At 40.5% G+C, this 18,052-nt stretch overlaps 1 protein-coding gene across 1 annotated transcript; it reads right to left on the reverse strand.

Moving 5' to 3' along the window:
- Positions 1 to 1,271: 1,271 nt before the first annotated feature.
- Positions 1,272 to 8,313, reverse strand: LOC310693884 (vomeronasal type-2 receptor 26-like; the record flags this gene model as incomplete). Its single annotated transcript, XM_083476279.1, has 7 exons — positions 1,272 to 2,167; positions 3,318 to 3,444; positions 4,239 to 4,428; positions 5,656 to 5,710; positions 5,835 to 6,489; positions 6,755 to 7,046; positions 8,126 to 8,313. 7 exons carry the CDS (start codon positions 8,311 to 8,313, stop codon positions 1,272 to 1,274), a joined length of 2,403 nt encoding a protein of 800 aa, XP_083332405.1.
- Between the last annotated feature and the right edge of the window lie 9,739 nt (positions 8,314 to 18,052).

Raw genomic sequence — 18,052 nt, forward strand, 5'->3', positions numbered from 1 at the left:
TGTTATTTATTGCTTGTTTGCTTTGTGTACAGCACGATATAATTTTGCATTTTTGGATTGTTTATAATGTCAATAAAGAAAGAAGAGAATAGAGCGGGTGACCTGGCAAGCCCTGGGAGAGTTATTTGGGTGGGGGGCAGAAACCGAAGGAGACAGCTAGGCTGCCCCTCCACCTGAGGCAATTCCCTAAGCCTGCCTAATGGAAGAGCCAGGCCTCAGCAGAAAAGTTTCAAAAACCAAAAGTAGCTGTTTCATAAGGCCAAAACATAACACAAAAATCCTGAATATAATTTGATTCCTTCACATGCTCCTGCCTTGTTTTATGCTTCTTTCATAATCCTAGGTAGAATAACAACAACATAAAGGAAACCACAAATATCAATATTATTAAGTACTTTTTGCTGTTCAACTCAGGTATTGCAACAATCAGGTGGGATTTGGGGTCAAAGAACCATTTTTGCCATAAAATCATTATTCTCTGCTATCATTGAATTAAGTAGCTTTAATAAATGAAAACAGAATCTCTTCTGCTATTTATAGTTTTCTTTGTATTAGCTGCTCTTTGTTGTTCAACCCAGGTCTCACCAAATGTAGCATTTTGCAGAAAAGAATAATCCAGCACTGGAAGCCAAGATGGACAGCTGCCATGTATTTCCTCCTCGTGCTCAGGTATGTAGGAACAGAGGATAGCCAAAAACCACCAAAGACCAGCATGGTCAAGTTGATGGACCTGGCTCCATTCAAAGCAGGATCTTATTGGCAGCTTCCTGCACCTATTTCCATTAATATGTTCTGAAGAGGAACATTCCATAAAATATTTATTTACATATTCATTATTTTTTGAAAGTAGCTTACAAAGATTCTCAGAGTAAGAACCTCAATCATGCCTGGTATCAGGAAAACAAGTAATGAGAGACCCAGATGGTACCAGCAGTGATTTGATGGCTTTTCATGCACTCATCTCTGGCCTTGTTTAGTGTCCTTGTTGAGGACCTAGCAATGGCATCTGAGGCAAGGCGTTAGGGCTGAATAACTGGACCTCAGTTTATGATGGAAGAGCTGGTATGCCCTGAAGAAAAAGTGTGTGCTGAACAGCTCATGATGGATGTAATTCTTTCTTTGGTAGGCAGCAGGCAGGTCGTTATCAAAACTATAACATTAGTCAACATTTAATAAAATAAGCAAAACAAGCATATACATTTTGGGATGAAAATTCCAGCCTACTAATCCATTTTAGATTTTCTAGGGAAATATAACCAAATGTTTAATTTTTACTTTCTTTTTAGCTGCTCCTTATTGTTCAGTTCAGGTCTCAAGATAATTATATAACATTTAGGGGAAAAGATACAGCTCAGTATCCCAGCACTGGAGGCCAAGATGGAGAAGATCTCCACAGCCACCAGGTTTTTCCCTTTGGTGCTTAGATAGGTTGGAACAAAAGACACCCAAACACTGCAAAAGACCAACATGCTGAAAGTGATGAATTTGGCTTCGTTGAAAACGTCCGGCAGCTTCCGAGCAAAGAAAGCCACAATGAAGCTGACAAGAGCCAGCAGCCCCATGTAACCAAGAACGTAGTAGAACATGTTGGCCGAGCCTTCATTGCATTCCACGATGATTTCGTCCGGCAGAGAATGCATGTCCCGATCTGGGAAAGGAGGGTCGCTACATAGCCAGACTATACAAATACTTGCTTGGATAAAGGAGCAGCCAAGAACGATAGAGATGGAAAATCTTTTCCCCACCCATTTCCTCATCTTGGATCCTGGCTTGGTGGCCATGAAAGCCAGAACCACAGTGAGGGTTTTGGCCAAGACCGAAGAAACAGCTACTGAGAAAATGATCCCAAAAGCAGTTTGTCTTAGCGTGCAGGTCCATGTCTGAGGCTGGCCAATGAAAAGCAAAGAGCAGAGGAAGCAGAGCAGGAGAGAGACGAGCAGCGTGTAGGTGAGATTCCGGTTGTTGGCTTTGACAATGGGAGTGTTCCGGTTTTTGATGATGATTCCAAGCACCAAGGCTGTGGTTGCAGAAAGAGCCAGAGCCAAAACAGCCAAGCTGATGCCAAAAGTTTCTCCATAAGACAGGAAATTTTCTCTTTTGGGAAGGCATTGGGTTTTCTCTTTGTTGGGATACTGATCTTCTCGGCAGAGTAAGCAATCACTGATATCTTGAAGGGGGAATAAATAAATCAGGCTTCCAGATACAGAGTTTTGGGTCTTGCTGAGGTACAATTATTTATAGTAAAGGATCAGGAAACTTTGAATGTTATTGTCCTATGTTTCAATGCAATTTACAGTATACAAAATATGAAACATTATATTTTCCAGGAAACCTTTAGACTATTTACCTGTTTTGTCTTTAGGGTAAGGTAAGAAGAAGAAGAGTTTGGATTTGATATCCCACTGTATCACTACCCTAAGGAGTCTCAAAGCTGCTAACAATCTTCTTTCCCTCCTTTCCCTTCCTCCCCCACAACAAGCACTCTGTGAGGTGAGTGAGACTGAGAGACTTCAGAGGTGTGACTAGCCCAAGGTCACCCAGCAGCTGCATGTGGAGGAGCAGGGAAGCAAACCCGGTTCACCAGATTACGAGTCCACCGCTCTTAACCACTACACCACACTGGCTCTCTAAGTTATTTTTTGAGTACTTAGGTTTCTTTCCAGTGGTTAATTAAATCAGACTCAACATCCAGAAGCTAAAGTCCTATACACACTCTAAATCATAAGCTCCATAACCCTCAAAGGGTTTATCTGTATTTACACATGCATATGGTTAAAGTTTTGGTGTGTCTCTTGCATTCTTTTTGCTGTGTTTGCAGCACTCAAGTGACCACTCTGGGCACAAGCTTGGGCTGCTCAGACCCTTTCAAGGAATCTGGATGGAGAAATATTATTTACCAAAACCATGTTTCACAGTAGAAGGGGACCTTGAAAAGGAAGTTTCCTTGAACAATATAGAAAGCATTTCCTAGAAAGCAAAGCAAAAGTTTGCCCAGAAAGACAGCTTAACATCAACAGAAGACTTATACTGTTGATATAATCTAGTCAACACACCTGTATGGTTATAAAAAGCACAGTAGTCCTGAATTGACAGTGCTAAAACTTTGGTGATTAAGTAAGCTGTTGTAGCAATCCCTGAAGTTTATGGGCATGGAGGTAAGCAGAATAGATGTTTATCAGCTGTTCATAAATCAGGGTGTTTGTCAGCTCCTTCTTGCACAGCAACCACAACAGAGCATTATGCTTTCTGAGATGTACATATCTCCCTTTTGACATAGCCAATTCCATCACAGATATTCAGAACATGTTTTTTCCTACCTGTCTGGTTTGAAATCTTCCCTTCTGGACACGGAGCACAATCATAGCAACAAAATGGTTCCCCTTCTTTCCTTTGTCTGCTGTAACCTGGATGGCAGGGGTCATTGCACAAGGCCAGGGGAACCACCTAACCAAGAAAAAGAAGGCATTGCATGTATGCTCCTGTGCTCTCAGTTGTTCTTTGACTTTTCATCAACAGGGGGCTCTACTGAAATATGGCATAAAGTGTTTGTTTCAGATGCAAGTTAGTGGTGCCAATCACCAAGATCTGTGCATATTAAAGCCAAGAAACAAATGTCCTGAACTTCTGCTAAACGTAAAGGTAAAGGGACCCCTGACCGTTAGGTCCAGTCGCAGACGACTCGGGGTTGCAGCACTCATCTCGCTTTATTGGCCGAGGGAGCTGGCGTACAGCTTCCGGGTCATGTGGCCAGCATGACTAAGCCGCTTCTGATGAACCAGAGCAGCACACGGAAACGCCGTTTACCTTTCTGCCGGAGCGTTACCTATTTATCTACTTGCACTTTGATGTGCTTTCAAACTGCTAGGTTGGCAGGAGCAGGGACCGAGCAATCGGAGCTCATCCCATCACGGGGATTCGAACCACCAACCTTCTGATCGGCAAGTCATAGGCTCTGTGGTTTAACCCACAGCACCACCCGTGTCCCTGAACTTCTGCTAGTGAGTGGATAAATGAAAGAAGGTGCGCAAGCCCATGGATCCCTTGATATATGTTTCCCTTGATATATGTTTCCTTTAGAATATTTTTGTCAAGATGAGAAACTGCAGGGTGTTGAATCCTGGGAACCAGAAACACTACAGTGACACGTTCACAAACTCATCTAACAGGTTGTAAATGATTATAAAACAAATCTGACAAATATTTCCCAATTGACAATAGAAGTTGCAACTGGGTGCTACCTGGTTAAAACTTTGGTGCCATGTAATGATCTTCTCATTAATGCAGAAATCTTTGCCCAGTGGAGCTTGGGGATCCATTTTCCCAACTTTCACTCTTAAGAAGGACTTATTGGGGAAAGTCACCCAGTTGATGATATCAAATCCACCTTCTAGCTCATGGTTCTCATTAAAAAACACAGTGTCCCCAGCGCTGTTGTTAAAGAAGATATTCTTCAGGAAAGGTTGAAGCTACAGAGGAACAGGAGATTAGGTGGGAACAGAGAACACACAACAAAGATTCTGTTTTCTCATGCTGGGATAAACTCACAGTATTTCTTGAAACTTCTCTGGCTAGTGAAGGGAAATTCCTTAGCCATGTGGTTTTTACTTGTTTCTCAAGGAGAACACCAGTAATGGCAAGTTGTTGCCACCATAACCCCAATTTCTTTCCTTCCTGGGACTTTGGAAAGGGAACAGCAGAGACACCTTCACAAAGCTACTGTCTTGATGAATCTACCAAAGAAGACAGTACGACCACCAGTGTCACAAATTACTATAAAAAAGAATAAAAAAATTCCTTCCAGTAGCACCTTAAAGACCAACCAAGTTAGTTCTTGGTATGAGCTTTCGTGTGCATGCACACTTCTTCAGATACAGATGTGTATCTGAAGAAGTGTGCATGCACACGAAAGCTCATACCAAGAACTAACTTAGTTGGTCTTTAAGGTGCTACTGGAAGGAATTTTTTTATTTTGACTATGGCAGACCAACACGGCTACCTATCTACTATAAAAAAGAAGTTTATGAAGTTTAAACTGACACTCTCACATTCCCACAGACAGACATACACTTCCATTTATCTCATAACTTCATGTATGAGAGACCGAGAAAGTGCTGCCACAGGCTGAAGGAGATCCTAGAACACAAAAAGACCGTAAACAGGATGCATATATTTGGGAGAAGAAAAGGCCAAGGAGTAGACCCTACCCAAATCCAGGGTAGAGTCAATAAGATGGTTGGGTGGCACCTTGAATGTCTCCTTCCAGAATTTTGTGCAGCCAAGTTGGTGCCATATTGCTCTGCTTTCCTTTGGAAATCAGTATCAGTGAGGTCAAGGGTGAGTCTTGTTGATGGAGCAGCCCAGGACCTCCAGACACACTGCCCAATCTTGCACCCTGTGGAGGTGACTGCAATGCTGCTAATGCCACAGTTTGACATAACCCTGGAGGCACACTCCATTCTTTCTCGACACAGATGGATTTCAACAACTGCCAGAGGAACCTTTATGCTAGTTGACTATTTAAAAGCACTAGCAGAAGATAGAGAATTAGTCTGGCATTTTCTTGCCTGCTGCCTATAATGGGGGGGGGGGGACTCCAGCCATGGAATGATAGCCTATTCAATTGAGAATTGATCTGTTTTCCATGTTAGACCTTACCTGTGGTACATGAGATCCCACATAGTTTCCAAGCATCCCCTGTCCATCTTTGGTTCTGGAAACAGACATGGCATGCAAAGCATGTGCCACAGCATAGACAGCATTGTAGATGCTGTAGCTTTGGCTGGTCATTTGCATTTCAAAAAAAATCCCAGGAAGACTCTCCAATTTCTCTTCACCTGTGCAGCTTTGGTCCAATTCCACATCTAGAAACTTACAGCCAAATGCTTGTTCCCAGAAGAGCCTGAGAAAGTCATCAGCATCAGAGTGAGGATTGAGGTTCAGGAGAAAATTGTGGAACCCCTCAGCCTCATTGGAATGGATGGCAAAGGATAAGGCACCGTGGAAGCTTTGAATATCCAGATCTCTGTGGAATGTTTCCGTAGAGAAATCCCAATCCGCGGTGAAAACCCACACCTTGTTTATAGGCCTCAAACTGAGCATCCCACCTACCATTAGCAACCACTGCAGACATGTCCTGGTGTTCGTATCTGCAGTTACAACAAATACAACTACATTTGTTTCACTTAGGGACCTGGCCTTATTCTGAAAGTCATTAAACATCTGAGAAGGATCAAGAAAGTCATTGGGATTTGGCATTCTTTCAGTGACAGCTATACACATGTCGTTTAGGGACAGCTGGTGTGTCAATTTTTTCACAAATGTTTCACCTTGATCATCATCTGTGACAAGGATTCCAACCCACTTCCACTGGAAAAACAGAAGAAGCTGGACAATCCCAGTGTATTGATGTGCTTCACTGGGGGCCATTTGATATGAGGAAGAAATGTGGTCTTTGTCACTCACCACCGGATTAAACGAAGAATAGGTGACCTAGAGTAGAGAAGAGGGTTCTTTTAAATCACCAGGTATCTTTGAATAATCAAACATATTGTTAAGTACATCAGGCTGCAGCAACAGGAGAGACAGAGACCTGGGCTATTCCCGTAGTTCATTTGACAGGTCAGAACCACCTTTGCAACTGGGGTATGGTAAGGACTCCAAGATCTCCTGCAATGATTTTGCCCTGAGATTATACATTAAGTCTGAATCATATGCCATAGCTGTGAAATCTTAATTCCATCCACATTCTTCTTACCTGGAGAATCTTATAAAGGCCCAAGATGGAGGCCATGTGGAAAGAAGTCTCAGGGTCAAGGCCCCCAATGACAGCAATCAGGTTCTTCTCAACACCACACTTGTAGTTGGGGACAGTCCTCTTCTGGCGAAACAGAAGATTCAAAGTATTCTGATAAGTCATCCTTGCATTGAGGTAGCTGTCATAGATCTGGAACCCCAAAGTGATATTGGGTAAAATCTTGGGGTTCTGATTGACCTCCTTCACAGCAAAGACTAAGGAAAGGACATGCTGGTAGTATTTGGGTACTGTGCTGAAACAAGAGAAAGATGATGAACGTGATGGACTCACCTGCTGTTGCTGAAGTATCTGGTGCAGCATAATCCACACACAAGACAGGTATACTTAGTCTAGGAGGAGAAAAGTACCCTAAAGGTAGTCGAAAGCAAAGAGAACTGAAATTGTTGCAGCAAGACTATGTCAAGGTCGCTATAGGAAACAAATCACAAGTTCCACCAAAAACAGAATGGGAAGCAAAAATGCATAAGGACATAGCTTTATATATTCCACAAGTTATTTAAGAATGAAGGAGGTCAAGTTTTATTAAACTCAATAATATTTCTAACACACATACACACTTTCCTAAGAAGCCATGCCCCTAAACGTTTCAATTACCACTTTTAAGAATATGCTTCTATTTGAAACTGTGATGAGCACCAGGTAAGAATTCAAAAGTAGTACACAGGATAAATCAAATACATTATTATCATGGAAAGGTAAAAAGCGCTGAAGATCTTGGAAGGTCTTGAATCTGGCATGGAGAAAGCAGGTGGGGGAATATCCTCTATCTCAACAGACAAGAATTTGGGGACATTTTATGAGTCTGAATTTTTGAAGATGTTGGAAATTCAAAAGAAGATGTTTCTTCACACAGCACATACATAAACTATGGAGCTGGTGATGGTAATGGACCTGGATGGCTTCAAGAGTGGATTAGAGATATTTATGGCAGGGAAGGTTGTCAGTGGATGCTAAGCACAATGGCATTTCCATTCTCACAAGAAAAATAATAATATGAATTTCAAGGATGCCTGTGTTTCAGAAGGTTTGGATTACATAGGGTTGCCTTTAAAAGGTGATTGAATCCATTTTCTCCCCCCTTTCTTCTTACAGCCAGTCCAGGGAGTGGTTCTGCTTGTCATTTACTCTGACTCTATCCACTCCCACCCCCCCCCACTCCCTTCAGCCCCACAAGTCCCATTGGGAACCTTCCAGCACTGTTCAGATGGCTTTCTGAACATCCCTGTTGCCCCTGATACCTGGTTGTGATGATTATTATAACTTAGGGCTCCCCCCTCACTTCAGACATATATAAAAAAATCATGTTCTTACACATATTCCTCAACAAGCATTTCCCATGGGTTCTCCTTGAACCTTAGTGGCGTGAAGGATGGTGCTTGCAGCTGTGAAGTGATACAACCGATGATGAAGTGTCCTGGTTGATAATACTGGTGTTGGATGTGAATGGGGTCAGTCACACAATACAAGGCAGCAGGTACCCAAAACAGAGGGAACACCATGAGTAGCAGCAACAAGAACAACACTAACATTTTGTGATGAAAACCTTCTTCTCTTAACTCTAAATCATCATGTTCTATCTAGGCTCATTACCATCATCCACTGTCAGACTATTTTAGCACCTATTGCTGCCCCAGCTCTGGTCTCTAGGTAGAACAGTTCTCGTTGGCACTGGGGTTGCATTTTAAAAGGATTCTGAATTTTCTTTATGGTCTATGGACTTCAAAATGCCATGTGGATATTGCCAAAGGAAGAGTGAATCACAGTGAACTGAGATAATTGTGTGTTTCACAGTCCCTGGAGCATTGCACTCTTCGTGGCACCATCTGCAGTGAACAAAACATGTTTTCTCCCTCTTGACAAGAACCTTCTCTGTTCCATTGTGGATCAGGCAAAAACTTTGGGCTCAGGAAGGTCTGGAGGGGTGTAGAAATAGCGATGGGTTAACTGGCCCATAGAGTGGAAGCACTGACGTTCAACGATGTTCCAGAAGAAGTGATCCACTGTACAGAAAAATGTTTTCAATGTGCAAGGGAATGTTATGGAATTCTACTCAACATTGATCCAGAGTAGAACTCCAATGTATAGTTAGCAGAGTAAAAACTTAATCACATTGCAGGATTCCCCAAAAATAGACCAGAGGCAATTAATATTTCATCCAGCAGAGCTTTACTGCTACTGAAGGCAAATGAGCATAATGGTCACAAATCCAATACATTCAGGATTGGCGCAGTCCATAAGAATTCCAGTTGCAGAAGATTAATTTAAATTTAAATTTACAATAAATTATAATAAGACTAAACCTCAACCCTACATACAGAACACTGCACCTGAAGAGAGAGAAAGAGAAAGTGAAACCTAGGCTCCTTCTGGTCTCTTATTATAGTCAGCATGACCGTGACAGAAGAAATAACAGAACAAGTCTAAGCCAGCTGTACTTAGTTTCTTTGAAGGAATAACCCAAACATCACAAATCTTCTGCTTGCTTCTTTCACACAGAGAAGCTCCCAGAAACCTCTTGAATTAATTAGAATAGGAAATATCTCGACACATCAGATCAATACTTTCCGTACCAAGAAATGCAATCTGACAGTCAGGTCCAGATATATATATATATATTTCAAAAATTTTATTGATTTTTACAATATTAACGACAAACAAAAACAGAAAATAACAAAATAACAAACATAAATCATAACCTTATTAAAAATAGCAGTTATTAACTTTGTAAAGCGACTTCCTCATTTCCCCTTAGTTGAATTTCATTGCAAATCCTTATAACGGTTTTCCAAAACCCAATATTTATACACTTTAAATTGAACATTAACATCTTTAAATCTTCTCCTTATAGTATTAAACACATTATTTTATCAGTTAACATAAATACAATCCTAAGCCCATTAAATATCTGGAAGCTATTTCCGATTAGTTTAGCTTAACACATTTAACTAAATAATCATTAAATTTATTCCATTCCTCGTGGTATTCCTCCTCCTTCTGGTCTCGGACTCTTCCGGTTAGGTTGGCTAGCTCCAAAAAGTCCATCATCTTCATCTGCCATTCTTCTACTGTTGGTATTTCTTGGGTTTTCCACTTTTTAGCTAACAAAATACGAGCCACAGTTGTGGCATACAAAAATAGTTTAACATCTTTCTTGGGCATTTCCAAAGCTGTTATTCCAAGAAGAAAGGCCTCTGGTTTCTTTATAAATGTATATTTCAACATTTTTTTCAATTCATTATAAATCTTTTCCCAGAAGTCTTTCACCTTGGGACAGGTCCACCACATATGAAAGAATTTTCCTTCCTTTTCTTTACATTTCCAACATATATTATCACAATTGTGATACATCTTTGCTAATTTTACAGGAGTCAAATACATCTATACATCATCTTCATAATATTTTCCTTTAACAAAGTACATGCGGTGAACTTAACCCCTTTCTTCCACAATCTTTCCCAGTCCTCAAACATTATGTTATGTCCTAAATCTCTTGCCCAATCTATCACCACAGATTTGTACATTTTAGATAATTTTTTACCTTCAGTATCCAACAACTCCACCTCCAACTTAGATTTTTCCAAGGCAAAACCATTTCTCTTATCCAATTTATACAATTCATTAATCTGGTGGTAATGTAGCCAATTTAGCTTATCTTTAATTTGCTCAAATGGTTTTAATTTATAACCTTCCTCCTCCTCTATTAATAAATCATAATATCTCAACCATTTGGTATCCATATTTAATTTTTTCTGGGCCTTTGCCTCCATTGGTGAAAGCCATCCGGGCATCTTTCTTTCTAAAAGGTCTTTGTATTTTATCCAAACATTATACAATGATTTCCTAATTATATGCTTTTTAAATACTTTATGGGCTTTTACCTTAGCATACCACAAGTATGCATGCCAACCAAACACATTATCAAATCCCTCCAAGTCTAATAAGTCTGTATCTTCTAATTTTATCCAGTCTTTAATCCAACAAAGTGCAGCAGCTTCAAAATAAATTTTTAAATCTGGCAGAGAGAATCCCCCTCTTTCTTTGGAATCCGTTAGTAATTTATATTTAATTCTGGGTTTTCTCCTCTGACAGTCAGGTCCAGATAAAATAGTGTCTTGAATAGCAATAGCTCTCTCCCAAATACCTAGGACAGCCAGCCCCAGTTAGGGAGCACAATACTGTATTAGGGCACAATGCTGAGAATCCTTTTTCCTGCTCCCAAACTCAACTCCCAAGAGCCATCCAGTCTAACCACCTGTGGTTAATCCTAATACTAATACTGTAAAGTCTCATTCATATTGTTGTAATGCTGGTCTTGATAAATTTAGTGCAATGCACATAACGCTGCCATGTACAGAAACCAAACGTTTCTTTTTCAGATATGGACGACTGCTTTCCATGTCCACAAGATCATGATCCAAACCTAGAACAGGATTCGTGCATTCCAAAATGCATCAGTTTCTTGTCTTATACAGAGCCTTTGGGGATCAGTCTGGCCACTTTGGCTCTTTCATTTTCCTTCATCACAGCTTTGGTGCTTTGCACCTTCATTAAGCACCAGGACACTCCCATAGTCAAAGCCAACAATTAATGCTCTCGTTGCGTGATTCAGCAGGATGGTGGATCTATCGGTATGCTCAGTAGATGCACATCTTGATTATTCTCCAGACTGCAAATCTAGTGAATTGACTACGTGTTACTGGTGCCTGCTACTATGGGTTGTATCCAACATTAGTCATACTCAGAGTAGACCCATTGAATTCATGGACCTAAATTAGTTATTCCATTAATGTAAATGGGTCTGCTCTAAGCATTACTAACTTTGGATGCAACCCTGTGTGTTTCTTACTAGGATGTTTAACACTTATCTAACCATACTGTTTACTCAATGGCCACTGAAGTTTTCACCTGGATTTCCAAAAGTATTTCTTTCTTTAAAACCTTCTAAATATGAGACCTTTTATGTAGACTTTGCAAACAAGTCATTTGTGGTTGATTAGTCTTATCCCAGGCTCACTTGTTTTCTGGGGGGCTTTTCAGTTGCTCTTGGTGATTACAAGCTGATGCCTCTCTTGCTGTCCATGTGATGAAGACCACAGAAGACCTGCTGAGAGCAGATAAACATGTTGTCCGCATTGTCTCACAGAATCTGTGATTCTAAATAGGCAATTATTGTGCTTCCTAACTATCAAATTAAACATGATGACTTCTACTTTCCCACAAAGTCCCAAGGGAGCTTCAGTACTAATCACCAGAAGAAGGAAGTATGCTGCTAATAAACCTTGTATCATTCCATGCTGGGGCTAGAGACAGTCAGGGCTCTTGTCAGTTTGATCACTGATACTTTATCTTCTGCAGTTTGAGCTGTGCATCGACCAACTGTGTGTCCATTCAAGCCATGCTTGAAGATAATGAGTATGAATGGGTGTGGAGAAGAATTTTTTTCTTGCAAGTTAGTGGCAGCTGTCGTATTAGTACTAGTGTTTTTGCCTCAGGTAGTGTGCAAGATTCCAGATGTCAAATGTGGCATCAGTGACCCTCTTCCTATTCTTCATAAGTTCCACCATCCAGGAGATCTCACCATTGCTGGCATCGTGTCTATGATGTACATGTTTTCCACTCCAATAACGTTCATGGAATGTCCCTCAATGGACCTCTTTGATGGAACTTTGTAAGATTTTCAAACTTTCCATTATACGGATCACCAACGTGGCACCTGTGGGGTATGCATGCACCCCCAGAGATGTTCCCTGGTGCCCACAGGGTTCCCCCCTTGCTCCACTGAAATTAATCATGAAAGATGTCTTGTATTATAGTCGATAGAATAGGTTGCACTGTGTGTTTGGTATGTGTTTCAAGTTTGCAAATGGGACTATGGCTCTCCAAAACTTGGTTTGCCTGATATATTAAATAGCCTGTCCTATGAATCCCATGGAGTTTTGTGGGGTTTCCATGAGTATCTGGTTGGCCACTATGTGACTGAGCTCTGGAAAAGATGGATCTAAGGTTAAAACCTCTAAAAACTGTGATTACCATCAAAGGAGTGATTCAACTAATGGTGTTGCAGGGACCTTCTCTGGTGATCTTACCTTCCACTTGCCTCTGATTGTCTTGGGCACAAAATATTGAAATAATTTGCATTCAACACACTAAATTTGCCTTAAAAATAGTTTGCTATCCAACAACCAGCTTCTACAGATTATAAATTGCCACAGTCCTAAATGATCATTGATATTTGGAAGCACAAATATTTAAAAAGGGGAGATGCTACCCTTACTAGTAAACTAGCTAAATTCTTGAGTCATAAAACTCATATTATTTTCCAAGGAGAAGCACCTCAGATGAAACATTAGCCCATGTTCTCTCATGATGTTTAACCCCTCCCCCAATAAAAATAAGGACATGAATTCCTAATTAATCTCCCCAGAACTTTCTCTATTCTGGGGAAACTCAGCTAAATTTTGTATTTTGATTGTAATGGCAACCTCCAACCCTAAGATCACAGAAAAAATATATACAGATATAGAAATAGAACTTCTAAATGGTTTACAAGGAAATAAGATAGAGCAAAGTTTACTAGGCCACTGTTCTTAAATGGAAGGTGAGGTATGCATGGATAAAAATGGTCCATTTTTAACTATTTCTGATAGTTCAGGGATTCTGCTCACTCTCATTTTATAAGGTGCAATTGGTGTGCATGTATACATTGTTAGAAATGAGACAATGTCAAATTCTGGATGTGCCAGTGCCATTCTGAAAACCAACGCTAAGAAATTCAAATCTCCCAAATATGTGAAAAAACTTCCTATGAGAAATTTGCACCCTAGTACTTACCAACTTCTCTCAAAATAGTATTGGGTGACTGAGCCCATGTGACAAAAGGTCAACTGCATGAAAACGTTTCTTCATTCTTGGGATGGAAACAATTTGTGAATCCTGCAATTCTGAAGGAAACGCACTGTGACACAACATAAAACTCTCGTTTCAGGTTCATGCTACAGATCTACCAGCATGTCCTGGCACTGATATTTGCTGTAGAGGAGATCAATGAAAATCCCAAGATTTTGTCTAATCTCACCCTGGGCTTCCATATCTACAATAGCTATTTCAATCCGAGATGGACCTATCAGGCCGCACTGGAGGTCTTCTCCACCCAGGGCAGATTCATCCCTAACTACAAATGTGATCATGTCAACAGTCCAGTAGCTGTCATTGGAGGGCCCACCTCTGTAGTGTGCCTCCACATGGTGGACACCCTGTGTATCTACAAGATTCCACAGGTAATACCTGTGTGTGGAGCTGAAGAGTTTATGAGAGCATCAGCCACATCTCTTGGTTTCAGATATTGATTTGTACATTGAAGATAGGAATGATTCCAAAATACCATATTTAACAGTGGAGGATTTGACAGGTTGTCCCTTTAAATGTATTAAGGCGTGAGCCTTTATTGAGAGAATACAGTGGTTGGGGGCATTTGGGGGGTTGTTGAAGAAGAAGAAGAGTTTGGATTTGATATCCCGCTTTATCACTACCCAAAGGAGTCTCAAAGCGGCTAACATTCTCCTTTCCCTTCCTCCCCCACAACAAACACTCTGTGAGGTGAGTGAGGCTGAGAGACTTTAGAGAAGTGTGACTAGCCCAAGGTCACCCAGCAGCTGCAGGTGGAGGAGCGGGGAAGCGAACCTGGTTCACCAGATTACGAGTACACCGCTCTTAACCACTACACCACACGGGCTCTCATAGGAATTGATAGATAGGAATTGATTCCAAATTCCAAATAGATATTCCAAATAGATAGGAAATGATATTCCAAATAGATAGGAAAATATTGCGCTAGCATACCAGTATCTAGTCTTTTCTGTAAGATCTGCCATTAGACCCCAATGTACTTTCTGTCCACCTCGCTATAAGACCTGCTATAGGATTAGCCAATGTGGTGTCTTCCACTTATGAAAAACATGTAGGTTATGGGTGATAGCCAATTAAGTCAGACAAAGGCTCACCTCTGTGTATTACTTATGCTATATGTCACAAACATTTAACATACCATCGGCAACTAATCAAAGGCAGCTCCAAAAAAGATACCTTTAACATGATCTGGTCTCCCTTTTTCTCTTTTGTTGAAGAAGAACAGGATATTTTAAGGCCACCATCATCACAGAGGTTTCTGTGGAGGGGTTATATTCCTTGGAATTGAATGGTATTGTAACTGTATTGTAACTTTTGAATAATTTGTTTTTTTAAAAAAAGAAAGAAACATTTACGGTAAGTTAACTAAGATCAGTTATTTTTAAATTTAGAAGGCCGTGTTTCCTTAAAACAAACACATTCATTAGATCAGGGTCAGCCAAAATGTTTACCCTCTAAAAATTGTGGACTACAATTCTCACAGTCTCTGACCATTGGCCATGTTGGTTAGGGCTTAAGGGAACTGGAGTCCAAAACACCTCCTGAGCAGCAAGGCATCTACTCCTGAATTACACTGATATCATGTGAGATATGCCAGTGAAACTGACTGAATACTCCACTGTGCTGTTCCATGAGGGCATCTATTTTGTCCTCCATTCTGGAGAAGCTGCCATATATGTTTCCTCTGGTGCAATTGTGTTTTCTATATCATTTTCCTAACCTTAATTTCCCCCCATATTATTTAGTTCATCTATGGCGTTGCTCCAGTGATAAATAAGAAAAGTCAGACTGTCCTCTACCACCAGATGTTTCCAGATGTGGATCATCAATATAAAGGGATTCTTCAGTTACTGCTTCATTTCAGGTGGACGTGGATTGGGGTGGTATCTGCACATGATGACAACGGAGAGAAATTCATACATACAGTGGTTCCCATGTTTGCTCAGAGAGACATCTGCTTTGATTTCATGATATCAATGCCTCAATTTACTCACTCTAGTGACTTTGATAAGAAAATTGATGAGTTGATTAAAACATGCAATGTTATCAGGAATAGCACTGTTAATGCAATGATCGTTCATGGTGAAATTGATACCATGTTAAGTCTGAGAATGTTGCCCGTCTACACTGGCTGGGGGAGATCAACAAATGACAAAGGTAAAATCTGGATTATGACATCCCAGATGGGTTTCACATCAGTTTCCTTTCAAAGAAATTGGGACATAGATTTCCTTCATGGTTCTATCTCCGTTGCCGTTCACTCTAAGGAGGTAATAGGATTCCAGAAATTTCTTCAGATGATAAGACCTTCTTCAGGAAACAAATATGCCTTTATCAGAGAGTTTTGGGGAGACGCATTTGAATGTTCTTTCCTCAATCCCATGACAGACATAGACAATGGAAAAATCTGCACTGGAAGGGAGAAACTGGAGACTCTGCCTGCTTCTGTTTTTGAAATGAGCATGACAGGCCACAGCTACAGTGTTTACACTGCTGTCTTTGCTGTGGCACATGCATTGCATGCCATGCATTCATCAAGGTTCAAGCACAGAGCAATGGTGGATGAAGGAAGAATGAAGATTCTGAGTCAACAGCTGTGGAAGGTAATGTTCTGAGCACACTAAGAATGTAGGAAAGTAAGAGCATAGAATTATAGAATTATAGAGTTGGTAGAGACCTGAAGAGTCATCTAGTCTAACACCCAGGAATCTCGGCTAAAGCATCCATGACAGATGGCCATCCAACCTCTGCTTAAAAATCTCCAAGGAAGGAGAGTCCACAACTTCCCAAGGGAGACCATTCCACAACCGAACAGCCCTTGCTGTCAGAAAGTTCTCCCTGATGTTTAGTCGGAATCTCCTTTCATGTACCTTGTATTCATTGGTTCAGGTCCTACCCTCCAGAAAAGGAGAAAACAACCTTGCTCCATTTTCCATTAGACAGCCCTTAAGATACTTGAAGATGGCCATCAGTCTCCTCTTTTCCAGGCTAAACATCCCCAACTCCCTCAATCTGGGGCAACTCCCTCAATCAGACAGGAGAAAGCAAGCTTGCTGCATCTCCCATGTGAGAGTCCTTCAAATATTTGAAGATGGCTATCATATCTGCTCCCAGTCTCTTTTCCAGGCTAGACATGTCTAGCTCCTTCAACTGTCCCTCATAAGGGTTGGTTTAGAGACCATGGATCAATCTGCTTCTGTCTCTTCCTTCTGCTGATGGGCGGAGGGCAGGAATCATTCTATGCATGTCTACTTGACAAATTTTCTGTTTCTAAATCTTAAAGTAAATTTGAATTTGGTTGGATCCAGTTTTAATAATTCTTAGGGTAAACTTTTCGTTAGATAGATTCATTGAAATCCCCATGATTTCCTCATGAATTGCTATTTCTTTCCTTGCCAATTTAAGCTCAACCACTTTGTAAGAAGCATCTCATTTAATACTAGTGCTGGAGGAAAAGTATCCTTCAATGAAAATGGTGAGATAGAGGCTGGATTTGATATTATGAATTGGCTCACGTTCCCAAACCAGTCTTTCTGCAGAGTCAAAGTTGGAAGCATAGACCCCATGGCTCCTCAAGAAGAAGTGCTCACTATTTCTGAGGAAGCCATTGTGTGGCCCAACAGGTTTAACCAGGTAAGGTCCATTCATGTATTGGGGGCTATTCATTAGTCCCATCTTCAGTTTTCAACAGTTCAGATACTGGCATAGCTCTGCTCATCTATAGCTTTAGTGTGCACATGGGGACATGGGGGCAGAGGTCTTCTTTGCTGTGTCAGTTGGGTGATGTCACCCATTCAAACCCTTCTTTTCATCAAATAAAATATTCTCCTTGGAAAACTTTAATATTTAAAGAATTTGTAGACATTTGTCCTGAAAGGTTGTAATCAAGGATTAAACTACAAGGAATACATTGAACATACTTCTAAACATCACCGAGAAATGTAGAAGTATAAACACAAAAAATGAATAAAAATAGGCTTAGAATTATAAGCAAACTATAACCAAGCAAAAACAACCAGTTTCATTGGAGGGACAGGAAATTATAGTAACCCGCATTTCAATGTGTTCCAAAATATGAGATGGTGCATAGAGTTCCCATTTTTTATCCTATGGATAAGTATTACCAGTAGTAGAAAAGGTTCTATGAAGCCTCTGCATTCTAAATTCCAGATTTATTGCTATTTTGGAAACCTAGCATAAACTCAACGCATCTCCACATGGATACCAGTATAGCGAGATGAGATATAAATGTTGGAGTTCAATAATGTTTATTAAAGAGTTATTATTATTAAAGAGTTATTAAAGAGTCAAAGGTGTTTGCATTGAAGATCT

Source organism: Podarcis liolepis, assembly GCF_965112155.1.
Source record: "Podarcis liolepis genome assembly, chromosome: 15".
Lineage (NCBI taxonomy): Eukaryota > Metazoa > Chordata > Lepidosauria > Squamata > Lacertidae > Podarcis > Podarcis liolepis.